This window comes from Gymnoscopelus microlampas (assembly GCF_963454915.1).
Source record: "Gymnoscopelus microlampas genome assembly, chromosome: 12".
Taxonomy (NCBI): domain Eukaryota; kingdom Metazoa; phylum Chordata; class Actinopteri; order Myctophiformes; family Myctophidae; genus Gymnoscopelus; species Gymnoscopelus microlampas.
In genome coordinates this window covers 14,509,045-14,535,988 of record NC_139949.1, presented here as the reverse complement: position 1 = coordinate 14,535,988, position 26,944 = coordinate 14,509,045, and the positions used below count along the sequence as shown (strand labels likewise).

At 41.9% G+C, this 26,944-nt stretch overlaps 2 protein-coding genes across 2 annotated transcripts; both read left to right on the top strand.

Annotated features, from left to right (window-relative positions):
* Positions 1–1,193: 1,193 nt before the first annotated feature.
* LOC311056629 (claudin-4-like) lies at positions 1,194–3,242 on the top strand. The gene has a single exon (XM_084073400.1). It carries the CDS (start codon positions 1,554–1,556, stop codon positions 2,226–2,228), a length of 675 nt encoding a protein of 224 aa, XP_083929526.1. The 5' UTR covers positions 1,194–1,553; the 3' UTR covers positions 2,229–3,242.
* Positions 3,243–6,989: 3,747 nt separating this feature from the next.
* LOC311056631 (claudin-4-like) lies at positions 6,990–9,313 on the top strand. The gene is made up of 2 exons (XM_084073402.1): positions 6,990–8,068; positions 8,104–9,313. Exon 1 carries the CDS (start codon positions 7,172–7,174, stop codon positions 7,826–7,828), a length of 657 nt encoding a protein of 218 aa, XP_083929528.1. The 5' UTR covers positions 6,990–7,171; the 3' UTR covers positions 7,829–8,068; positions 8,104–9,313.
* Positions 9,314–26,944: the final 17,631 nt, after the last annotated feature.

Below are 26,944 nucleotides of genomic sequence, written 5' to 3'. Positions count from 1 at the left end.
ACACACACACACACACACACACACACACACACACACACACACACACACACACACACACACACACACACACACACACACACACACACACACACACACACACACACACACACACACACACACTGTACACTTCCATTCATTTATCTTCAGTAGACTTGACTACTGAGTGTCTTTACAAGTGTTGATCAGACAGGGTGACTAACCCTAACCCTAACCTCACACTAACCTAATGGTCGGAATAATGGGATGTCGGAATTATGAGCGAACCCCTAAGACAGCTGGAGTTGATTCAGAATGCTGCTGCTCGAGTCCTTACTAAGACCAAGATCACTCCAGTTCTTCTCATATGGCTCTGTGTCTGTCAAATCATTTATTTCATAACTCTACTGTAGGTTTATGAATGGCCAAAATACATTTCTAATCTGCCACAACAATCCAAACCTCTCGGGTCATCTGGGACAGGTCTACTTTCTGAAACCAAAATCAAATTGTGGAGAATTCAGTTTGTATTCACCACCACCGCAAACATGGAGAAAAATGGAGACCTGCTAAAGCACCCAGTTCTTTTTTCTTTCTTTTTTTGACTTTTCCGTCAGTCACTGCCTTTTACTGAGTTTTTTTTCATTCATTTCTTGCGCTGCACTGTAACTTCATTCTCATATTTAAATTGATTTTATTTCATTTATGATTTTAGTCTTGTTTATTCTCTTTTAACACTTTAATAACAGCTTTGCATACAAATATCCTTGTATAATATGTTTCTTTTGCAATTTGTCTTACAGTAATGCTCTTAATGTTTTTTGTAAAGCAATTTGAATTGCCTTGTTGTTGAAATGTGTGTATGAATAAACTTCCTTACCTAAAGTGTAGAGAAGTGGCTGTCTCTCTTATTGCGCCATCTGGTTACCTATCAACCACATTAAAAGAGCTGCCTTGGCCACTCATTACCAGCAATAAAGTATACGTGCACGCCTGCACGGTGCTACTATGGGCAAAGGGTCAAGGGTCATAAAACATACTTTATTGGGAAAAACACACACACATTAGTCCACACACACACCCCAGGTGGTAAACACAGCCTAGAAGACGCTTGATTGGCTTGGTTTGGTGAGCCACGTCATTGGGTGTGCCTGACCCACTGGGTAATAAACGATACAAAGATAAACCTAAGCCATTCTATACTGGACATCTATCAACTGCAGAAGCACCAACACACTAGAGAGACAGAGAGAGTGCGTGTCCAGAGAAAGAGCATGCTGTGACAAATCATTTCTTGGATGTAGCAACAGGAGGAGAGATTGGAGACAAAGAAAGCTTGTGGATAAGGTTGAGAGGGTCAGGCTACCGAGACGGGAGCGACTCTACTATTGTACAGTTGTACTTCATACAAAGGCTACTGTACAGTTTATAAAAAGAAACACTCAAGTTATCAGTAAAAGAGAGGAGGTGCAAAGGAAAACAGGACAACAGCTTGAAAGAGACATTCAGTGAGGACAGAAGCCTTCAAACAGGAGTTTCTCTACAGAGGAGCTAAACGCCTGTTTTGGGGGCGCGCAATGGCATCGTTCGGACTTGAACTGGTCGGTGTGTGTCTTTCGGTACTGGGCTGGGTGCTGAGCGTGGTCAGCTGCGCCCTGCCCATGTGGAGGGTCTCCGCTTTCATCGGGGCCAACATCGTCACGGCTCAGGTGTACTGGGAGGGCCTGTGGATGAGTTGCGTGGTGCAGAGCACAGGCCAGATGCAGTGCAAGGTCTACGACTCCATGCTGGCCTTGCCCCAGGATCTGCAGGCTGCCAGGGCTCTCTCAGTGGTGGCCATCTTGGTGGGGGTGGTGGCCCTCCTCATCTCCGTGGTGGGCGCCAAGTGCACAAACTGCATTGAGCAGGAAGGGGTTAAAGCCAGGGTGATGGCCTCCTCCGGCGGGGCGTTCATCGCGGCCGCCTTGGCCCAGCTGGTTCCCGTTTCCTGGTCGGCACACACCATCGTCATCGAGTTCTACAGCCCAGTAGTCCCCTCCGGACAGAAGATGGAGATCGGCGCCGCGCTCTACCTGGGATGGGCCGCGGCATTCCTGCTTCTGGTCGGGGGGTCCATTCTTTGCTGTAGCTGTCCTCCCCAGGAGGAGAAACCCACCAGGTACTCTATGCCCGTCCAGAGCCACATGGCGTACTCTGCCGCTCCATTAAGGTCAACAGCACCGAGCTCCTACAACAGGAGAGACTATGTGTGAGGACAAGGGAAATGGAAGCGGCATTTGAGGAAGGATATAGAAAATGTCCTTCCTCTTGCATGCATTCACCTGAATATGGTTGGATTCCGGGGAGATTGTAGTATGTAGAAACAATGATTTAACTGCTCATTATCCTGGTTTCTGTACCCAACTAGAGGAGGGTAAAAGAAAGAGAAGGAGGTGTCCTTTATGTCTGTTTGATCAGAATGCATATACCAGTAATATGAATATGACGGTAGGGTACTTCACGTGAACAAATACCATATGAACATGACTGCATCACATTTTGAAAGAGAGGCGTTAAAAAGATCGCATTCTGCTGAGGAAAGGACTAAATCACTTTTACTATTATTTCCTTGTCCTTGGGGCTGAAGAAAAAAACTTTTTTCACACTGTTTACAGTTTACTTTGGTCTACAGTCACAGTGATGTAAGTAATAATACAAATGGGTATATGTCAGCAAAAAAATATTCATCCATGAGATTTGTGTAGGCCAAAGTAAAAGTTCATATATTTATTGTGTTTTGTAATTATGGGTAACTTTATTTTATGTTCTGCTGTAGTATATCAAACAAAACATTTTCATAGATTTTATGCTATTGTCTTGCCACTGTTAGAAGCAATTAGAAGTCACTGTAGTCATTGTCAAAGCCCAATTAACATTGTATCTTTCAGTTTAACCATAAGTAACGCTTTCATGCGACAGATAAAATATACTGTATACTGTGCTGTAGGAAAGGCACAGCATTATATAGCATCGTTCAGAGCTATAATGGCCCATCATAGAAAGGTCAAAAGTGGTAGGCCTACTGTTTGTACAATATGAAATGTGAGAGCAAAGTTAAACATTCTTTTATATTATGATAAAGTAGTGCTGTAAAACCCAAGTCAATATGTACATGTTTGGGTGTCCTGTCCAGTCTGAGAGTTAAATTAACACTGAAGTTTTCTCTGTTCAGGCATACAGTACTGTTTTTGTTGTTGTATTAACAGTGTATCTATGTCGATCTTGTATTTTCAGTGCAAAGGTTTAATGAGACATGTAACCTGAAAAATGTGTTTACAGATTATCTGAACATGTACAGTATAATAAAGATTTGTGAAGTGTACAGTAACTCACCCAATGTATGGACTAATGTATAGTCCTTGGGATAAGGATGATTGAAAGGGCCATAAAATTGTTGGACATGAATGCTTGGTATAATAGAAGATAGAACTGTACTGAGAGCACACATAATTAATAGGTTTCAGTTTCACCCTGGGTGAGAAGGTGAGATATTTCAGGTAAATACAGCCATTGCAACATAAGTAGTTAAAGACCTAGTTTAAGGAAGAAACCGAAGGGTGATGAAATATGTTTTACAATTCCTGTATGGTTAATGCAAAAAGCATTAACTGAAGGCATGGGCACATACTACAAGGAGTGTATCCCCATTCATAAGGACTTCCTAAAGGATGACGAATTTAAAGGGACTACACCATGCATTTAAAAAAATATATTTAATATTTATCATATTCAATATATCATATTGTTTATGTCCCTCAAACGTTTTTCAAAAGGTTTGAGCCTAAATCGAGCCTCAGATATACTCGTTCCAACTAACTTCTCTCTGGCTTATAAAGCACTTTCACCTGCAATACCACATTGTCCTGATTTGGCACGTGGCCCTATTGAGACAGTTTGTATGCATGTTATCTCCTGGTTCTGTGTGGAAAAGGTATGTTTTTTTTTGCTTTGTAGGTGCTTTGTACGTTGTCATGGAATAATAGAATCTGATATTTAGACGCATACTGTACAGTAACACAACAAAGAGAGGAAGTACAGGGAAAGTACCAGGCTCATTTCAATCGAAACTTCCACTGCTCTGCACCCATAGTTCAATGACTGAGCTATTCAGCTGGTGGCCGAGATACTCACAGCTTCCCTTTTGAATAATCAAATTGTTCCCTTGTGTTTGGGCAGGTGTGCTGTGGCAAAGGGCTCAACAGGAAAACCTGTTCATTCTGCACTGTGAGTCTCACCGGACATGACTCCACCAGGTTGCTGTTGACAAAACGATCAGTTTCAAACAAGACAGAGTCTAATTACGGCTTGGCCTCCCTCTGTTCAATCTTTAGCTATCTATAGTACTTTACTATGTGTGTGCAGTTTGTGAATGAAGCTGCACAAGTCACAATATGGTGTTCAGTGGTGAAGCCGCACTGATCAGGAAGACTCAATGGTCCCCATATTGACAAACTGCCTGTTTGTGGGCATGTCGACTAGTGTGGTGATCATCCACGTCTCCTTTGGTCAAATGGAAATTGCAATCTTTCTACATACTTTTTCACTTTCACTTCACCAGGCATTTCCTGGTTGTTCAAACAGTTCATACTGTGCTTGTTTATTCCTAGAGGGGATTCTGTTTAATGATGTCCTAGGGCTAGGCTATGTAGTGGTATGAGCTGGAATTGGTCTATGTTTTAGGGGACAGACATACATACAAACCCTGTTCTATTGTAAATGTTGTATTATACCAACAGGTACCGTTATACATGCATATCATTAATGTTAACCTCAAGTTAAAACTCTTAACCTAATTGAGACCCCTGAAATAAGATCAAGCCAAACACAAGTCAAATTTATGTTTCTCGGTAGTCTGTTCTTGGTGAGACATTTGGACCTCATAAAATATATAGGCTACTGTAGTTCAACCATGGATGACACCTGACAGTTAACAAGATTGGAGAAGTGTCTTCATCTTGTCAACACAGTGTCTTTGAGGGGTACAGCTATTTTACAGGTGTCATATAGATAAGATAAGATCAAATAAACCTTTATGTAAACATTTATATTGGGTTGTTATAGACCCACTAGTTCAATCTATGCCAACCAGTGGGCAAGGAGCCAAAAAATAACCACAAGGTGAGATATGGACAAAAACATTTTTCAAATGTTGAGGACACAGTGCTTAATTTTTGCAATGTACAATTATAGGCTGTTTATACTTCTTATAAACAGCCTATACTTGTTGTTATGTTTATGGTCATAGTGTCACAAGGTGAACTGAGATTAGAATGAGATTACATAGAACTGATTAAGTGAAATGTATACCATATGCCTCCACGTTGCCTTAGGCATACATCAACTACTGTTGTCCACCCAAGTCCTATGTTTGTTTGTGTGTGTGTGTGTGTGTGTGTGTGTGTGTGTGTGTGTGTGTGTGTGTGTGTGTGTGTGTGTGTGTGTGTGTGTGTGTGTGTGTGTGTGTGTGTGTGTGTGTGTGTGTGTGTGTGTGTGTGTGTGCACACGCGTGTGCGTGCCTGATTTGGAATAACTGTATTGCATAATACAGTTGTTGAATCCCTGTCTACTCTTGTTTTTATAAATGATGAATGTTTGTGTATATTCCTTGTTAACCCTGAAGCACATTTTCAAGGATAAAAAGGCGCTTACTAAAGACATTTTGTTTTGATTTATTTTAGTTCTGGGTTAGGGTTCCTTTGGTTTTACTGCAATTCAAATTAATACACTGCAGTTTACTGTAGTTCTTTACAGATGATTCACAATGCTTTTTTAGTTTTTTTTTTTACCAAGCCTGCTCATCATTAGCGGACACAGATGCATACAGAGGGTGAATATACTGCACTGCTTTGGGGTAATTGGATTACTTTTATTTCCTCCTGATTGTGCAGTCATGAAGATGAAGCTTACATCTCCCTTGGATGGATGTTTTGGTCTCCGTAATTGTATAACCGATACTGAGATGATCACGTTGTCTGTGTACTAAGGGTGTCTGAGGGCTAGTCCATTATGTATTCTTTCCTCTCATATTTGCTCTGGGTGCAGTTATACCGGTTTCTACGGCTTCCTTACACAGACTTTTGGCTGCTGCACAGCCCACCACTGCTGGTACCAGGAAGTAATGGCCAGCCAGTAGCAGAGGACCATTCTTCTCACTGCCTGAGGGCTTGTGTGTAATGTAACATACATTACGTGTGTGTGTGTGTGTGTGTGTGTGTGTGTGTGTGTGTGTGTGTGTGTGTGTGTGTGTGTGTGTGTGTGTGTGTGTGTGTGTGTGTGTGTGTGTGTGTGTGTGTGTGTGTGTGTGTGTGTGTGTGTTTCCATGCTTACTCACAACAAGGTTTCTAAGCAGCATCGGCCGAATATGTGAGAAAACACAACAAAGTGAACCACAATGGTCATCTATTGTCCACTATGGTCAACTCTCCATTTCACCTGAGGGTAGTTTGAAGAGAGGGGGTTAACAATTCTCTAATTGACTTGGTGTTTGTCTTCAAACCAACAACTGCCTTATCTTGTTTGTAAGGTCCAATCATTTCTGTACCACTCCTAAAAGTCTGTTTGTATCTGCGTTGAGGAATACTGTGTACAAACAAATACTCTTCTGATACACAGATACCGCAATTTCACCTGTAGATTATGAACAACCATATAAGAGAAAAATGATCCCACATTAAATCAAGCCAAACCAAGGTACCAAGGCATACATAAGTATATATGTATAAGAACAATCGGGAGTCATCTTACTGGTCATTACCCTTCCCCCTCACTACTCTCCTCTCCCGCCCAATTCCTTTGACCCCCCCCTCCCCCTTGGGCAGCCTCCTGAACGTGTGCAGGTGCATGTTGTTTTTGCTAAGAGCCCTTGCACATCCTGCCCGTGACATCAGCACCAGGGGACTCCTCCCCTGCTCACCTAACTCCCCAGAGGTATAAAGGACTTGTGTTTCCGTGGCAGCATCTTTCTATACATCACCTAGCGCTGTCTCAGTTCATCTCACAGTGCTAGAGAGGGCACAGCACACGACAAAGGAGGCCGAAAAGGAGAAGCAGAAAAACCTAGCCTTTATTGGCATTTCCTGAGGTGAAGAAGATTTGCCAATTCTAAAAACCGACATACATCTTCATCTTACCAAGGAGACGCCACCGGAGAAGCCAGATGTCTATGGGCATGGAGATCGTGGGCATTGCCCTTGGAGTCATTGGCTTCATCATCTCCATCATTGTGACTGCAATGCCGATGTGGAAGGTGACCGCCTTCATAGGAGCCAACATCATCACCGCGCAGACCATCTGGGAGGGTTTGTGGATGAACTGCGTCGTCCAGAGCACTGGCCAGATGCAGTGTAAGGTGTATGACTCCCTGCTGGCCTTGCCCCAGGACCTGCAGGCTGCCAGGGCCATGACCATCATCTCCATCATCCTCGGAGTGCTGGGAACCATGATCTCCATCGTCGGAGCCAAGTGCACCAACTGCATCGAGGAGGAGGCGGCCAAGGCTAAAGTGATGATCATCGCTGGGATCTTCTTCATCCTCGCCGGACTCCTGGTCCTCATCCCCGTCTCCTGGTCAGCCAGCACCATCATCAGGGACTTCTACAACCCCATCCTGACCAACCCCCAGCGGCGAGAGCTGGGGGCCTCCCTCTACATCGGCTGGGCCGCCGCGGCCCTGCTCTTGATCGGCGGAGCCATGCTGTGCTCTTCCTGCCCCCCCAGGGAGGAGAAGAGGTACAAGCCCCCACGTATGGCCTACTCTGCCCCGCGCAGCACCAGCGGCGGTGGTGGGGGTTATGACAGGAAGGACTATGTCTGAAAAAGAAGCTCAGAATTATCTGACAGCATCATTTCAGGAAGAGAATGTGACCAATAAGGATCTTTATGTCTTGCACATTATTTGTTGATCAGGGTTGTTGTTGTAACAAAGAAATAATGGAGGGGAATCCTCTGAGAAGACTCCGCAATGAAGGTGTTTTGTAATGTTACATTTACTGCTACGCTTTTCTTTACATTGCTTTTACACTGTTGAAAAGTATCATACACAGTAAAATCCTGTGTTAATTTGAGTGATAAAAGCAGCATGTCCGAGAGCGTACAAATGTTACCAACATTTACATTTGTACGCTCTCTGAGTTACACATGGATAACTGAGAATTTTATTGTGTATATTTTCATGCAGCTGATTTAGATCCGGTATGTCTTAGAAGTTTTTGTTTCGTTTGTTTTGTCACAAAACAGATATTATAGCCATTCAAACATATCATCCCCATCATTTTGTTTACCCGACATGTACGAAATGCTACGCTTTGTGTTTGAAATGTATATTTTATATAGTACTGTACAGTCAAACATGCACTCATTAAGACTTGATTATCAGGTACCTTCCTTTGTGTGCAGAGAGCTGCTGTTTGCTCTCAGCTTGGTGGTGTTGCGTTTCACTGAAACTGCCTGTTAAAATGCGATGCATTGACAGTGAGAGCCAGCTCTCATTTTACATGGATTTGGTTAGGCAATTCTATTGTGTGTGTGCCTGTGTGTCTGTGTTTTGCATGTATTTGGTTAAGAGAGTTTCTGCTGAGACTGAAACTTTAGATGGATCCATGATATGGCCTCAGGACACACATCACATCATGATGTGCACCTTCACTGTTCTCTGACGTACTGTATAGCAGGAAGTAGGATTAATCCGTGTGTGTGTGTGTGTGTGTGTGTGTGTGTGTGTGTGTGTGTCTGTGTGTGTGTGTGTGTGTGTGTGTGTGTGTGTGTGTGTGTGTGTGTGTGTGTGTGTGTGTGTGTGTGTGTGTGTGCGCGTGTGGATGAGTGCGTGCGTCTCCGGTGTATCGTAACATGAATTGTTTAAGTGCGCCTTGTAATTTTTATGCTTTTGTATCATTATTGTGATAGGCTCGCACTGAAGTGGGGGCAGTGGTGTGAATAATATACTGGAAATCTTTGTTAAAATTTTGACTTTTAAACTTTAGAGTGTATGGAGTCTAGTTATCTGTTTGTCAAACATAAAGCCAAAGTAGTTTTAGTGAAGGGTGTGCGTGTGTGTGTGTGTGTGTGTGTGTGTGTGTGTGTGTGTGTGTGTGTGTGTGTGTGTGTGTGTGTGTGTGTGTGTGTGTGTGTGTGTGTGTGTGTGTGTGTGTGTGCGCGCGCGTGCGCACCAATTTTACCTTGATGTTAAATTGTTTGTATTTAAAGAGCTAGATATTCACATATACATTTTGTATTTGTTCCCATTTTAACTGTGCTGTTGTTGAGTTCAATAAAAGTCATTACCTTGTGTACATCTGCCCTATTATGACTATGTGTGTAAGTTATTTTATTCACAACACTACTAATGTTCAGGAAACATCATGAAACACTTGCTACTAAGACAAACATCCGTATCAATCATTTTCAATCATGCTACACATCATTATAAATGGTGTTTATTATCCTTTATGCAAAGCACTTTACAATATCTCTGCTGTCCGGCAGAAACCAGCTAACTCCAAAATGTTCATTTTTCAGGAGCTTTGTTTGTCATTGATAAGAACAGCTGAATGGACCTCCAAGCTCACAATGAGGTTGGAGGTCAAAAGGGGGTGGAGCCTGGAGTCAGCAAAACCGTGAGGATCCAATGGAGTTAGCTTGTTTTTACCAACACACAGACGTAGAGGGTGTTCAATGGCCCTAATTTATGGGGGGAAAAAGCAAAAACGGAAAAATGAAGTTAGCTGGTTTCTGTCGGACCCAGGTGGAGCCAGGGATCAAACTGGGAACCTTCCGTTTCCTAGCGGCCACTGTACCTCCTGAGCACTACCACCCAGGGTGGCTATCCTAACCTGTCGAGGTGGTTAATAACATTTTTAAAAAATAAATAAAGTTATAGTAGGTAGGTGAGCAAAAATCTGGAACATTACCTGGCTTTGGCTTATTGCAAACAATTAAAATGCTAATTTGATTTGAGCCATTTTCAGAGTCAAACTGTGGTTAATGTCTCTATAGGGCAATGTTTGCCAGGGAACAGACATGGCTCATAAGTTTTAAAGCTGCTTGTTAAACCATTGGCAGCTGGCAGTAAAGATACAGCCAGACGAGTACCAAGGACAGAATGTGGGAGAAGACTGTCAAGTGTGCATGTTACCACCATGCACCATCCAATAACCAGTGGCTCAACTACTGTACTTAAGTAAAATGTTGATGTTATTTGACAGCTAGTTACCAGTTACTTTGCAGATTTAGATTATTAATACCAAACATACTGTACATTAACCACTTAATTGTATACTTTGGAGTGACACATTTTTCAAAATGGGAGTACTAACTTTGGTACTGTAAGTACGAGCTTGAGGACAATAAAAATAGGGTGACAGAAAAGAACAGGGTGGCGGTTGATGGACACGGCCACCCTGGCCACGACAATGGAGAAGTGGCACCATGTTCTATTTGGTTCTTCAAACTTTTAATGCAGGCTTTTTATTTGTAACAGAGAATTTTTATATTATATTTATTATTACTTTTATTTAAGTAAAAAACAGAGAGATTGACATGGCTTCACATTAAGACGCATGCACATTCATAGATGCATAACCGGGGGCATGATGAATAAATTATATGAAAATTGGCGGTGAAATTATATAGTTGATGCCTGATTCATAAAGGCCTCGCATAGGCTCACAACGCATCGCATCATGACACGTTTGTGAGCTTGTACATCTACTATTTGTACTGCGTAACAAGCAGTAGCCTACATATACACAAAGAAACAATCACCAGTTCATGCCTAATGCGTTGCAAGACATTAGGGGGAAGTAGTTCTTGTTCCGAACATCAGTATTGCTTAGAATTGTCTCTGCCAGGCCGAATAGCCTTTGGCTAAACGGCCGAAGGCCGGAGACTATGTTTTCCCTCCTGTCCGTCCTTCCGTGTGTGTGTCCATCTGTCCGTCTGTCCATGTATGTGTCTGTGAACAGCTAATCTCTGTCACCGTTGGACCGATCGGCGTGAAACTTTGCACGCACACTCCCAGTAGACCATGAAAGAATCTCTGCACCACATTTTTTCAAATCGGCCTCATGTTGGCACTATAACAGCCAGGCCCCTTCATGTTTTGGCCTACAACTCTTGAACCGGGGATTGTATAATCTAAAACGTTTTTTTACCTTGGATCATGACGCAAATCCCCATACAGTATTTTGTCCAAAAACAAAACAAAAAAAATCGATACAAATCAGAATCAGAATAATCAGAATCAACTTTATTGTCACATCACAACTTTACAGGTGTAAAACAGTGGGTGAAATTCGTTTCTGTGCAAGCTCCATCGTTTTCGATTGTTTTCAGAAAGAAGAAGAAAAGAAAGAAGGGGAGTACAAGGGAAGGAAAAAAAGGACAAGAAAAAGACACAACAAGGTATCTATAGATTTACACATATCCATCCAAATATTACGTACATGAGGTTTTGAAATAGCATAGCATCTGGTATTTACTGTTCATGACATTAGTGCCAGAAGAGTATTGTGTATTGTACGTGAGATTAAGGTGCAGAGTATCGACAAGTGTCAAGTTCAACCACATAGTCCACAAAAGGTTGCTTTACTGGTATAATCCAAAGGTAGGTCCATGAGGAAAGCAAAAGTCCAAGGCCAAACTGATGACAGACGGTGGTAATGCCTTGTTCAACAGTTGGACCGGAGCAAACAGGGACGTGGCCATCTCCCTCTCGTAGAGCGCCCAGTAGTCATGTGATCAAGGTGTATCAGTCAGATTTCTCACATACCATTCCAAGTGTCTATAACTGCCTTCCAAAGTTTGCAGGCCCTGCAACCCGGCCTGGCGGAGACCTTCTAGTTAGAAACTTCCCTAAGTAGTTTCCCTAAGTAACTTCCCTTCTTGCTGTCAGTCAAATTAACAAAAGCAACATAAGTCTTCATTCTCCAGAGGGTCATTATTGCCCACTTGAAACTTACCCCAGTGACCCTATTCTGGGGCAAACTTTAGGCAAAAACAGTAGATAGTGTTTTTAGGGTATAAGGGTATAATAGATTTTGATGCGCAGACCTAGTATAGAACCCTGTGGGACCCCGGTCAAGTACTGCTCATAGTAGATAGGGTTCAAGTGGTTAAGTATTTCATCTAAATATTATTTGCTATAACATTTCTTTATAATGGCCACTTCCCAATGTTTATAAAGAAATAAATCTTCAAATATCCAATGAACAGAATGCATTTTTATGTTAAACATATCATTTAAAATTCAAGAACTATAGCTTATCATGCTGGCATGTTAACCCTTGATCTTAATTACATCCCAAGGTGACGAAAAACACACCTGGTCAGTAACATCATAGTAATCTCATTGTAAACCAGTCAGGGGTCACTTCAAGGGGTATCCTGCATTTTACAGCCTAATAATCTCTAGGAAATAGATAGAAAGGTACTTTATCTAGAGAAAAAGTAAAAGAAAAGTTACTCAAAATGCACTCACTCACAGAACTATGAGGTATTAGCAACCCATTGCCCACCCATTGACAGGTGTGTAAACACACACACACACACACACACACACACACACACACACACACACACACACACACACACACACACACACACACACACACACACACACACACACACACACACACACACACACACACACACACACACACACACACACACACACAATTTGCCTCCACCTCTGTAATCTGCGATCTGAAAGGGTTGTACCTTGAATGGAATTTGACTAATTCAACTGGCTTTGCAAAGCGTACCAATAATTGACATTCAGCATTTTAGACCAAATAAAACTACATATTGGAAATAGAAAAAGGCTTTAATTAAAATGATTTAATATACGTTTTAAAAACATTAAAATAGTTTTTTATTTATATGGCTTATTATTCGTTTTAATTTATAGTTTTTTAGGGGCAGACAGGAGGAGTGATGTAAATTAATGTCCACGCATTTAATGTTTTTCTTTACATCACCACCATTAACACACTGTTATGACAACACTAGTAACCAGGGGTAGAGAGGGGAGTTAGCGATGAGAGTTCAACAATTTGCTTAGGGGCATAGCGAATAAACGGCTGGTAGGCAATAACATTACATCCTGTGAACAAATGACATATCTACAAGCTCACAACTCATCGGAATGCAACATTTTGGAAGATTGTAGATCAGCTATTTTTGGCAAAGAGATTTGGTGTTGAGGGAATAAAGGAGCGTACCTTATATAGAGCCCTGGGGGTGGTTAATGTACATTTTTATTTATAACATCACCACTGAAACAAGATTATGAGGAATGTAGTTCACTGTCTTTTCTGTAAGCCGTATTGATTTAATTGTACGACGAACAGCGAAAATAGCCAATCTACAAGCTCACAACGAGGCACATGTCATGACACATGCTCACGACATGTCGTCATCATTTAGACAGGACCAGACAGGTCTCATATTTAGGTTGTATTTTGGTGGGGGATTGCTTTGAGGGTGATTTTGAAGGTCAATCAAAGCACAATTCCTGGGCAGGATATCATTATCCCTGTTTGTCAACAGAAGTGCACTGAGGTCTCTAGCCGGTGCCATCATTCAGTGTCACTTTGACTATGCGTGCACTTCATGATACACTGATATCTCCAAGTCACTGAAAACTAAATTGCAGACCTCCCAAAAGCAGCTTGTAATGTTACTACTCAAGAGTAGAGAGTTTCTCATCTTTCATGGCATGTGTTTGGTTTTCAAGATCCTAAATGGCTTAGTTCCCAAATACATGCTTATGCTCATGAGGGATGCTCATGGGTACTTAATCAGGGGGAGTTATTTTGATCTTGTTCCCCCCAGGTTCAAGACGCTTAAGGGTAAGAATGCATTTTATTACGCATGCAGCCACTACTCAGTGGAATGCTCTGTCAACAGATCTGAAATCCCTGACTTCCCTTCCAAAGTTTAAAACTGATCTTAAATCATGGCTTCATTTAAATACTAACTAGACTTAGAAAAACTCATCCCCTGGCTGGACTGCCCCTTGACTGCAGATGGCCCACTATCTCGGGGTTATAGAGTCCAAAGGGAAGCACACACATCCCAACAAACAAGGACGAATGACATACAATAGATGTCATTTTGACTGGAGAGCTAGGACATGGCTTCTGTGTTCATGATCTGAGAAGGATCCTGGAGGAAAGACACAGAAGTAGTGCTGTCAAAATTAGCGCATTATTGACACATTAACGCATGAGCGAATTAACCGCGAGGTGTGAATGAGCTGCACGCAAAGTTGTGTGTCCTCTCTCTCTCTCTCTCTCTCTCTCTCTCTCTCTAGTTACTAGTTACTCTAGTTACTAGTTACTAGTTACTTTTCAGATATAAATGATGATATTATGAAACATACATACTTTAGCCCTATTTTATACATAGGCTATTTGAAAATAGCCGATCTACAAGCTCACAACGCGTCGAATCGCGACGCGTTGTGAGCTTGTAGATCTGCTATTTTCAATTTTTTTTATACTTTTGCTTTTGGTTCTTTAAGCACATTCTGATACCAATACTTTTGTACTTTTACCCAAGTACATTTTTAATTCCAAACTTTTACTTGTAACAGAGTAGCCTACTTCTGCATTGGAGTAGTGATACTTTTACTTAAGTAAAACGTTTGAGTACTTTTTCCACATATAACTCTCGGTTAGACACCGTTGTACTGGAGAAGTATAACTCTCGGTTAGACACCGTTGTATTGGAGAAGTATAACTCTCGGTTAGACACCGTTGTACTGGAGAAGTATAACTCGCGGTTAGACACCGTTGTACTGGAGAAGTATAACTCTCGGTTAGACACCGTTGTACTGGAGAAGTATAACTCTCGGTTAGACACCGTTGTACTGGAGAAGTATAACTCTCGGTTAGACACCGTTGTACTGGAGAAGTATAACTCTCGGTTAGACACCGTTGTACTGGAGAAGTATAACTCTCGGTTAGACACCGTTGTACTGGAGAAGTTGTGTGGGGACACTGACACGTTGAGACACGTTGTAGCAGCATAACCTCGCATCACCAGTCTTTCCACCTCGGAGGAAAGCCTGGTCTGCGTTCCAGAAGACAACATATGATCCGGTCTAGACCACGCCTACTGAAAAAAAAAAAGAAAAAAGAATCCTCTTTCCGGTTCTGCCTATCCGGTTTTGCGGTTTAAATGGAATAGAATTTCCCCGTGGGATAATACCGACGCTAAATAGTCTCCGGATAGTGCACGCACATTTACATTTAAAAAATAAGCTAAACAATGCCGTATCAAGGATTTTATTAGCACGGACCTATTTTGGGGTGAGACGTCTTTCCGGTTCTGCCTATCCGGCCACTTTTTCTTTTTTTCCGACCGGATCATATACCCGAAAATGGAATGCTGCCCAGGCTAGTAGCAGCAGCAGCAGCAGCACAACCCCCCCCCCCCCACACACACACACCCACACACACACAATTTTCAGACCAGAGAGGGGGCGTCTCCCTGCATGAATCCAAGTTGCAGCAACCAATCGGCGCGTTCCAGACCCTTTTTTAGCAAATCCGCCCCCTTTTTCCCATAAACAGAGAGTTCCTTACCAAACCCAGCCCCTTTTTCACCTAAGCCGCCGCCTCTCAATAAATAGATTCAGAGGTTAACTCCCCCTTTTCGCCAGATGGCTGACATCTGCGTATAGGACTGGAGCTACTCTCCAGTCAAAAAGGACAGGTGCTGAACAATTCATACACTGGAGAAGGAAGGGAAGTATGCACGTTTCTTAGCTTACCGTAGGTCTTCAACAGACCCTGTTGAAGACCTACTGTAAGTGTCGAAACGCGTCGGTCAGCTGTTGCCTTGCTCATCTGCCAAATAAATTATTATATATTTGTTCACCTGAAGACGGAGTGCCTCAGTATTTTTTCCCTATAGTCTGCCTCACCACAAGCAGAACTTTGGTTTCCTTTGCTTCTATTCCTATACCTGTTCCACTGAAGAGCACCTGTTTTGATCCACTGTGATTGAACCCAGCGCTTCCTTTTTTTGTTGTATACGGTGTTATATGTCTCAAAATGGACCACAATGGAAACAAGCTTCTGCTTTTTTGTATCTAATCCACAGATACAGCTTTTAATTGCTTGCCAATAAAGTATTACATTCCATGACACGTGTCATGTTGTGAGCTTGTAGATCTGCTATTTTCCCTATTTTTGAAAATTGTGGAAATTTAGATTTTTGTTTCATTGATTTATTTTTATTTTAAAAAGAAAAATGACATTTTGAATGCCAAAATAGGGACACCTGGGCAATGGTTAACCCTCCAGGCCTTTTACAAACAGGAGTTCTGACTGGAACAGAGAGAGGATGAGAAAGAGAGAGCGAGACAGAGAGAGCGAGACAGAGAGAGAGAGAGAGAGAGAAAGAGAGAGAGAGAGAGAGAAAGATAGAGAGCATGGCATGACAAAAAATATGTACGACCGAACTGAACAGAATGTGGGGCCATTGTTCTCTTAAGCCCGTAAATGTCAGTGACTTGGTATTTGAATAATAACTTCCTTTTTCATGTTTCCACCAGTAGCAGATTCCTCACAAACATGCTGATGTGCAGACAGCAAAGTCCAACAGAAAACCGATAGGGACACTAATCTAATAATCCCGGGTTATCACTGATTTTTTAACCCTTGTCGTAATGCAGATAGCTCTATCTGATGCCAGTCCATATAGAGAGCTGCATAGCTGTGTACACTGTACAGGGTTCGATTTGCCAAAAAAAAAAAAGGAAAGCACTAAAAACAAATGGGGGGACATTTGGTTAACCACTTAGCCCTATATAGGCTAATTATTTGTGCAACAATTAGCAAAAATAGCTGATCTACAAGCTCACAATACATTGTGAGCATGTAGATCAGAATCAGGAATGAAATATATCACAACCGACAATGAAAAAGAATGACTGGGGAGGGGATACCAAATGCAGAGGCATGGATTTTCCCGGCAGCAAACGGTAACCGGAGACTCTAAAACCCACTCGACCGCATTTGTTTCCTTGACTGCTCGCCCCCAGCGGTTCTTGTATTCGTGTATTTGTTTGAGGTTAAGGTTAGGGATAAGTTTAAGTTTATGCATAGTTTTACTGAAGTTAAATTCAGGAATACGGTTAGGTTTAGGCATAGTTTTACTGAGGTTAAGATTAGGAATACCTGGTGACGATCGTTCTGAGGTCACCGGATTTGACCCGGGGCGAGCGTGCTTTGGGGCGAGCGTTCTTGTATTCCAGCAAACGCAACCCTGACTGTGTAGAGTACATCTGTCACATAGAGAACTGTTTCTCAACGTCGGGGAGACACTCTCGGAGTTACAGACCCGTGGCGTGAAGGGTTCCATTTGGACTGCTGGGGGTCCCCGGACCTGACGTTGAGAACCAGTGGCATGGGTAGCTCACAATCTGCTGCAATTGAAGGACAGACAACACCGTCTTTGAGCACCTGTGGTCAATGACACGTGGGAGGTCAAGGAGGTTCAGACAATGAACTCACATATTGGCCTAATAAAGCAATCAGCCCGTTTTATCTCCACAAACATAAGCAAAGATTGTAGTAAGGCTTTTGCTTGTGTGAAGGCTTTTGTACACAACATTTAATTTCACTTCTTGAACTAGTTTTTTGGTTTCATATTTGTAAATAGATCAACTAAAATCTACATTTAAAATGTTAGCCCGTTTAAAACAAATAATGTTAAATTCTTTCCACCTTATAATAATTATAATAAAAAATAGCTTGAACTTATATCGCCTTTCATGAACCCAAGGACGCTTTACATCAAAACAATGAACAACCAAATAAGCAACCAAACGAAACAACTATTGCCATAAGCCTGAGAAAATAGCTGTCTTTTCAAGGCAGCCTTGAAAGAGTCCAGTGTAGGAGTATGGCGAATCCCCATTGGGAGAGAGTTCCACAGGGTGGGGGCTGCCACACTGGCTCTGTCCCCAAAGGTTTGCTTGCTTGTTTGGGAAGAGAGGAGGTCCAAGTCTGTGGACCGCAGGTTCCCTGACAGAGTAGAGTACGTTTACGGAGGAGGCCTGAGAGGTACTGACTGTGGAGCCAGGGCTTACCTATGAAAGGCAAGTTAAGTTTATTTGTATAGCCCATTTTATACACAAAGGCAAATCAAAATGCTTTACATAAGGTATAAAAAGGCATTTAAAGAGAAGGAACACAACGAATAAAATGAATACTGTAGGGTGGGTGATATCTGATTTAAGTAGTCACACCTGGCCTGAATCAAACTTATTAGACTCAGAGCTAAATGTGATTACACACCTGAGCTAATCGATGCAACCTTACAACCATCATACTAGTGAGACGTAGAAAGACGAGAGTGTCTTGTTGTTTCCTTGTGGCTAGCATCAAGCGTAAACCTTTTTTTTTTTTTTTGCGAAATATCTAGACTGTTTCGAATGTTTCCAGTTGCAGTTTGCTTTATGCACAAAATCCAAAATGTGCATAAAAACTGAAAACATACACACAAAAAAAGCCCTGGGTTGGAATCCATTGCCTCTGTGCTATCTATATAAAGCACACATGACACATCCCTCTTGAAAAACAAATCATAAATGTGTCTCTGGCTCTGGAGATACAGAGTAGACAACATCAGCAGCAGCAGGAGCTGTGCCAGGATGCTGCTGTTATGCTCTCATCTGCTCGTGATTTATCTCCCTGGAAACGTGAACATTCCTTTTTCCTTTCCCACATTGCATCTCTGATAACTCCACAGCAAAACAGTTCTTATCATGGATACCTTACACCCCCACCCCTAAGTGTTGAGCTATGATTTTATGACTCAATGAGTCATCAAGCTATTTTTTATCTGTAAACAAAGATAATTGCTCTGACTTGTGAAAGACTACGAAAAGCGATTTAATTAGCTGGAAACGTTTTGGAATGGTACTTTAGGCTGGAGGACAGAAAAAGTTCATTTCTGCCAGTTTCTGTCTGGTGTCATATCAGGATAATGAAAAGAATATTCTGCCTGAGGGAGAATGTATCTGGATTGGACTGGTTACTTTAAAGTATTGAAAAAGGTTGAAAAGGCAATTCACCTTTAGTGTTTTTTCTTTTTCCTGCATTTTGACTGACAGGTGGAGAAGGACAAAAGCAGTATTCATTCATATTGTTCACAGACAGTAAATTTAAGCCATCCAATTATCACTGGGCATTTAAAACTGTGGAAAAGTCTGAATTATTTGTATAACAATGAAAATGAAGTGTCAGCCTGTCAATAGTCATACAGCAAGACATTTAAATGGTATTCTAAGGCTAAAGAATAATCTCACTTGATTCATCACTGGCTCTCTTTGGTTATTTTGTGGACCAAAGAGAGACCCACCAACACTTGGTGGGTCTGGATGTTGGGATGATTGTGACGTTTAAATCCACTTCCTTTGTAAACAGACGACTCTCAGTGAGACACTAATACATGAGCATTATGGTCATCGAATGTGAGATTTTGATTACAATAGATCGAAATGCACATGTAACTATAATCAGTGAAACACAAGCCAGCTGGGCAGACTGTGAAGCTTCCACCATCTGTGCTGCAATAACAAACCCTTTCCCTTTTTATACATGCCACAGAGCATGATAGGATGTTAATTGCTTGTATCATGACATGTAAAGCCTGTAGGGTAGTATCTGCATTCATTATATTTCTACACTCATTTGCTTTAATTTGTCCCCCCTTGGTAATATGGGTCCCATATGTTGCAAAATACATTCTAGGTAATGGATGCCATAAAACAACCCTTAGATGGTTTTAAAACATTTCCAACAGCCTTTAAAACTGAAAAACAAAGCCCGGTCAAAGGTTTATAGATGTGACATATTAGTTGACATAGTAAGCCTCTGTAGAGATTTCCACAGTGGAAAAAAAGCAGAAGTTATTGCCAGACAGGTATAGAAACCTGAATCATGTGACTGATACCATGACAAGTCAATATGCATCGAAGAAGTTAAACACAATACATTCCACACACCGTAATTCTCCTATCACACTTTTGCTCACTATTTATGTATAGACCCTCAAAGTCTTTTATTGATTGTATATTGAATTTCTTATTGATTTTTTTTATTTAAGTACAGTAGTACAAGTTCTAAAATAAAACAGCGAATGGATGAGTCACAAAATAATTGTGGTCCATTAAACAGTCAACGCTCAAACAACTGGACAAACAACAGTGTAACTAAGGATACAAAATAAAAAATATCAAAATATACAGTTTTTAAAACAGTTCATGATAATAACATAGAAAGGAGGTGGGGGGCCAGGGATATAGCATAGCTTACTGAAGGAGTGAGATGTTTTCAACCCTGGGGGCAGGCCAGCAGGGTCTGTCATTGAAGTTCTTCAGTCAAGGTATCCAACTGAACTGCCACAAATAAATCATGAATCATGTGGTGTTATATGCAGACATTTGACCTGTAACTTGTACTCACACAATTCAAAGGAGTTATTGCCATACTGACAGCTCATTTAGAACGAAAAGAAAACAAGCATCAGATTGTAAATGCATGTAATAAAACCACTTGTGACTGTCACAGATTTTTATCAGTGGTGGCATTTGCCGTAGTTTAGTGTGCCATTAAGTTCACTGTGCCATCCTTGTAGGGTTTCCTTGGCATACACATACTGTACATTATGCTTGTTTCATGGTTTAACTCAGTGTTTTTCAACATATACGGCGAACCTGCTTCAATTTATGTGGGGCTTTTCTAAATACTCAGTCGCTTTACAAAACAAACAAAAATAGCTTTATTTAGAAAATAACAAAAAAAAATAAGAACCAACCCAATTATGTGCACTCACTCTTTGAACCTCTAATACAGTTGGCACTGTGCTTGGCTTCCCCATGGGCCTCTGTGTCATGCCATCGCTATGGTGACAGTATGTGTAGGGCTTCATCCCAGCAGACATGTCTCCCATGGTAATGAACATTTAGAGAGAGAGAGAGAGAGAGAGAGAGAGAGAGAGAGAGAGAGAGAGAGAGAGAGAGAGAGAGAGAGAGAGAGAGAGAGAGAGAGAGAGAGAGAGAGGGGTGGGAAGGGGGGTTGAGAAGATACAATAAACAAAGAAACAAACAAAGAGGAGGGAGAAGCATAGTTTCCAATTCCATGTGAGGTAGTTGTATATGTCACTCAGCACTGCAGGAGGACAGATATAACCAAACAATGAGCATAAATCAAATGCATGGACCATTCATGAGTGAAGGGAGAGATTTAGAAGAGAACAGGCTCAGTGACTACAGACACACAGTTAAGCCTATAGTTTACATTTTGTTGTAAGTGTGTGTCAAGCAACATAAATTAGGCTTTATACTGCACTGTTGTACAAACTTGTGTTGGACAGCATTTGATTTATTGTCATTTAATGGCTGCATGTGTAAGTCAATATTACTGTAATACCTTTAAGATATACCTCCAAGACAAGCTGTCTCTGCTATGTGTGGCTCAGACACATATATACTGTACATACTGTAGGTTCAGTGTTCCTCACACACTGGGTCCATCCAAGAATGGACACATTCTTGGGTTTTAATAAAAAAACAAACAAAGACATTTCAGAATAAAACTGTTTCCATAAATGCAAAAGAAATACTGAAAATGGCAAGATCTACAATTTATATTTTGGTTCTCAGCTGAAAATGTTTGGGAACCACTGGTCGACGTGTTACTCACTCTAAATCCCCATTGGGATGTACAAAGTAAAAGTCCCAAATGTAACGTACAAAGGCATAGATTTTATATTTATAACTACAGTAGGCTATGCTTAAATACCAGATTGGAAACGAGCAATCTGTTGAGTAGCATGAATCACCTAATGTACAGAGCTTTTCTGCTGTGGTATTCTGAACTCATTGGGCTATGATACAGAAAGAACACAAGAGGGAGCCAGCGGCCAATTAATACATAATTCACAGTCTTCATTGACCCTTTGTAGTAAAGGGATGCTCAAACATGCACACGCACACGCACACGCACACGCACACGCACACGCACACGCACACGCACACGCACACGCACACACACACGCACTACTCAGGTTCACTATGTTAAAAAAATATAGTTTTGTTCAAAGTTTTTGGAGATACATTTTTGTCTCCGCCAGACCGAAAGGCATGGCGAGAGAGTATGTTTTGCCCCCTGTCCGTCCGTCCGTGTGTCCGTCCGCCCGTCCGTCCGTCCGTGTGTGTGTGTGTCCGTCCTTCTGTCTGCGACCAGCTAATCTCCGCCACCGTTGACCCGGTCGCTGTGAAACTGCGCACACACTGGATGCCACAGCAGAACCTCTGCCCCACATTTTTCAGATCAGCCTGTCATAGCGCCACCATGAGGCCGACTTTTGCTAAACACATTTTTAGCGGCGCTAGCCGCTCTATACCTTTAGGTATAGAGCGGATATTAGCCCTCTATACCTGGCTTTTGCGTCAACGTTCTGATTGGTCAGGCTCGCCAAGGTTCTGATTGGTCAGGTCCGTCAACGTTCCGATTGGTCAGGCCCGTCAACGTTCCGATTGGTCAGGCCCGTCAAGGTTCTGATTGGTCAGGCCCGTCAAGGTTCTGATTGGTCAGGCCCGTCAAGGTTCTGATTGGTCAGGCCCGTCAAGGTTCTGATTTGTCAGGCAAGGGGACTATTCATGACATCACTATGATGTCAAGGTTTATTTTTAGCGGCGCTAGCCGCTCTATACCTTTAGGTATAGAGCGGATCCTGCTCTATACCTGACTTTGTCCGTGTTCACCATCAACGTTCTGATTGGTCAGACCCGTCAACGTTCTGATTGGTCAGACCCGTCAACGTTCTGATTGGTCAGACCCGTCAACGTTCTGATTGGTCAGACCCGTCAACGTTCTGATTGGTCAGACCCGTCAACGTTCTGATTGGTCAGACCCGTCAATGATCTGATTGGTCAGACCCGTCAACAAAGTGATTGGTCAAGCTTCACGTGACACATGGCTATAAACACATTATAAACACATATCGATGACAAAATGTATCAAAGGCGCCGCTACCTTCACACAGGGTGTGATTTTGGATTACTCCTACAGATTTTGTCCAAAAAACACGCAAATCGGTACACAGTATCTCCATAGCCATGTGATCAACACAGATCTGTCTGATTTTCCATATTCCATCCTGATTGGCTTCCAAAGTCTGCAGGATTGGTTAATTTCGAACAAAATGCCTCAAATCATGAACGCAGCATGCGATTTTCGTGAAATTTTCCACCTAGATTCCCACTTGGCCAAGGAAGAAATGCCACTTGAAAACGTTCAAATCAGCCTCATGGTGGCGCTATAACAGACCGATTCATGTTTTAGCTATATCTGCACCGATCTGCGTGAAACTTTGCACGCACACTCCCTAGAGGCCACCAGGAGGCTGAGTTTTGTAAAACACATGTTTTGCTCTTACTGCTTCAGATTCTGTCCAAAAAGCAAATCGGTACACAGTATCTCTATAGTCATGTGATCAAGATGGATGTGTCCGATATTTCATATCCATCTTACTTGGCTAACATTGGCTTCCAAAGTTTGCAGGATAGGTAAATTCCTGAAATCGTGAACGTAGTGTGCGATTTTCGTGAAATTTTGCACGCACATTCCCACTAGGCCGAGGAAGAAATGCCACTCTTTTCACATTGGCCTGTTATAGTGCCACCAGCAGGTCTAATTTGGCAAACCACATTTTTGGATCAAAATGCCTCAAATCATGAATGCAGTATCCGATTGCCGTGCAAGGCCTAAGAAGAAATGGCACCCTTTTCACATTGGCCTATTATAGCGCCACCAGGAGGCCACAATAATCTACCTGACCTGGCGGAGACTTGTGCTCCGAGGAGCACTTTTTCTAGTATTCTCATCTATTTCTTCATTTCTTCATCCTGTTTGCCACTGAGTGACCAGTCCTGTCGACAGAACATGCATTTTCAGTGCTCTGAAATGTACGTATATTCTGTTTAATAAAGAGTTGGAGAGACTGTGACCGAACAAACGCTCTGAAGCAATGATTACTATCAGAATATGGCCTACTTTAACCTTTTAACAAAAAAAGTTATAATTACCAAAGAATATCACTTACCCTACCTTTAAGGACTACAGTTGTCAGACTTGAATAATGGAAAGCTCTGACAGTGGATTCTGGTATTACTATTTATACAGTAACTATAGGTGTATGGAAAGTCAAAAAGGGTCATAATTCTGGTTGTTCGGCCGTAGCCCTCGTTTCCCTTGGCGGCCCTCTCTGCTTTCCAGGTTACTTGGGACTTCTGTTTTTGTGCTGTGGCATCTGGCTGTGCTGTAGGAGGATATTGGGAACAAGAGATGCCAAGTTGCTGCCAATGCATGGGAAAATGGGTTCTGGTTACAGGTGAGAATGCACACACACACACACACACACACACACACACACACACACACACACACACACACGGATGAAAATGGTATCCCAACCTGAAAATGTATTTTCGGTTTACTAAAGAGTCTATACTCTATAGCAATGATTACTATGAGCTATTTAACACTTATTAGCAAAAATATGTATTTTTACGTATAGTTAGATTAGAATCTAACTATATTTACTATGGTAAATATATTATTTTTAAATATGATCTGTGCCCTTTCCAACAGAACCAACTATCTCAGCAATGTGACTACAACCTTGCCTCTCGTACACCAAGGTCATCTCCTCATTACGTTCCTAGAATTGATAACACAGTACAGTACATAGTCCAGGGGGCAACACTGATATTTTCACAAATTGGTACCACCTAAGGTGACTGTAAAATGTTTATATTTTTGTATTCCTACATGTCTGTTCAGTAGCTTAATGACAGTTATCACTCTCTAAACAAATCTACCCCCATATGAAACCGTGATGTGTGTGAATCATTTACATGACTTATAGACATTACTTTTTGGAAACCAATGGTCTTATAAACAGTTGACCATAAGGTCATTTTACCAGTAGAATCCATTTCTGCTGAGTAAAGGTTGGTATTGTGCATAATAGTTAGATAATTTGCATAATTGAACACATTTGTGATCAATTATGCACGTACGTTTTACACTTTCAAAAAGTGTAAAACGTACGTGGGAAAGATTTGTGGAGATATGTCTGTGACGTACTACTATTCATCGTTAATATACTCTGACTCCTCTAGAAGATTTTCTTACGTGGAATTGAGACATTCCTCAATTTGACACAGTCCGAAGACAGTACTTGTCCATATCTTCTACCAGAGCAGCAGAGCGTCTTGTAGGCAGTGGAGCAGTTGCAATGAATGACCTTCAAAAATGAATGCTTCTGGAGCAGCATTCATTATTGACATATAATAAGTGGGACACATCATCCTGCAGGTTGCGCCCCTAGTTCATGGCATCCATACCCTCTTTTTCCCCATGCAAACCATGTATATGATAGAACAGTGAAGTTTGGTGGCAGATTCAGTTGAGGGTAGACGTTCAGGCGTTAGTGATGAAGCTGAGACAACCTCCTTGCTGAAGGTGTTAGATTGCGTTGTTGTGAGGGAATCTGTGCACTTTCCAACAAACAGGACAGCCATTATTTGGCACCCAATGTCATCAATCAACTCTGTGATCTGATTTGGGGCAGTGAATGAGTTGGCACAAGGGGAAAGGGATTTGGGAAGACCTGGTTAATTCCGCAGGGAAAATTCAGATTTCAGCTTCATCCAGCCGATGGCTGCTGGGACTGGTTCTGCCGGGGAGCAGTTAGGTGTGAAGTGTCTTGCTCATGGACACCTCGACATAGCTGGGGCCAGGAATCAAACCAAATCAAAGTCCTGCCCCACGCAGGATTTAACTATTTCCATAGACAATGCCCTGGTGACTTTGGTTCCAACAGCCAAGAACCTTGGTGTTGTCCTGGACAGTCAGTTCTCATTCAAGAGCCACATCACAGCGGTCACTCAATCTTGTAGGTTCACACTCATTCACAAACATTCAAAGGATTAGACCCTTCCTCACCCAGGAGTCAGCCCAGCTGCTTATCCAGGCATCAGTCATATCAAGACTATTGTAACTCTCTCCTTACTGGCCTCCCGGCATGTGCACTTAAGCCTCTCCAAATGATCCAGAATGCAGCAGCACACTTGGTCTTCAACCAGCCAAATGTTTTCACATGTAACCCCCCTTCCCGCTCCCTCCATTGGCTCTCTACTGCCAGTACAAAACACTGACGTTGGCCTACAAAGCAACCAAAGGTATGGCACCCCTGTGTCTTCAAAGCCTGATCCAACCCTACAACCCCTCCCGCTCTCTCAGATCAGCTAACACAGGGAAGCTGTCAGAACCTTCGCTAAAACATCCATGACAACGCTCCACACGTCCCAGACTCTTCTCCCTTCTGGCTCCCAAGTAAGTTTGTTTAGAGAGTGATAACTGTATTAAGCTACTGAATTGGAAGATGTATCATACCAAAATATAAACTAGAGGAATACAAAAATAGAAACATTTTACGGACACCTTAGGTGGTACCAAAATCTGTCTTGGCCCCTGGACTAAATGCTTCTTTTCTAGAATACTATCTCTCAGTTAGCCCATATTTTAATGACACAGGTTGCCTGTATCAAGTGTTATAACAGGGTCACATGTAATTCACTTCAAATACTGTGTAGGCCATAAAGAGCTCAATTAACTTGTTGTGTCCCATTTCATTTCTTAATGGTCAGTTGGTCACCTCTAGTTAATTATAGCTTAAAGGTACAGTAAGTGATTTTCTTTTGTTAAATTAAGCGTTTAATAGCTCTATATACTGATAGAAATCATTGCTATAGTGTTTGTTCAGACAGGTCTTAAGTGAACAGAAAATGCATTTTCAGGTCAGGATACCAGTTTATTTACATGCCCAAACAAAGTAGTAATAGCAA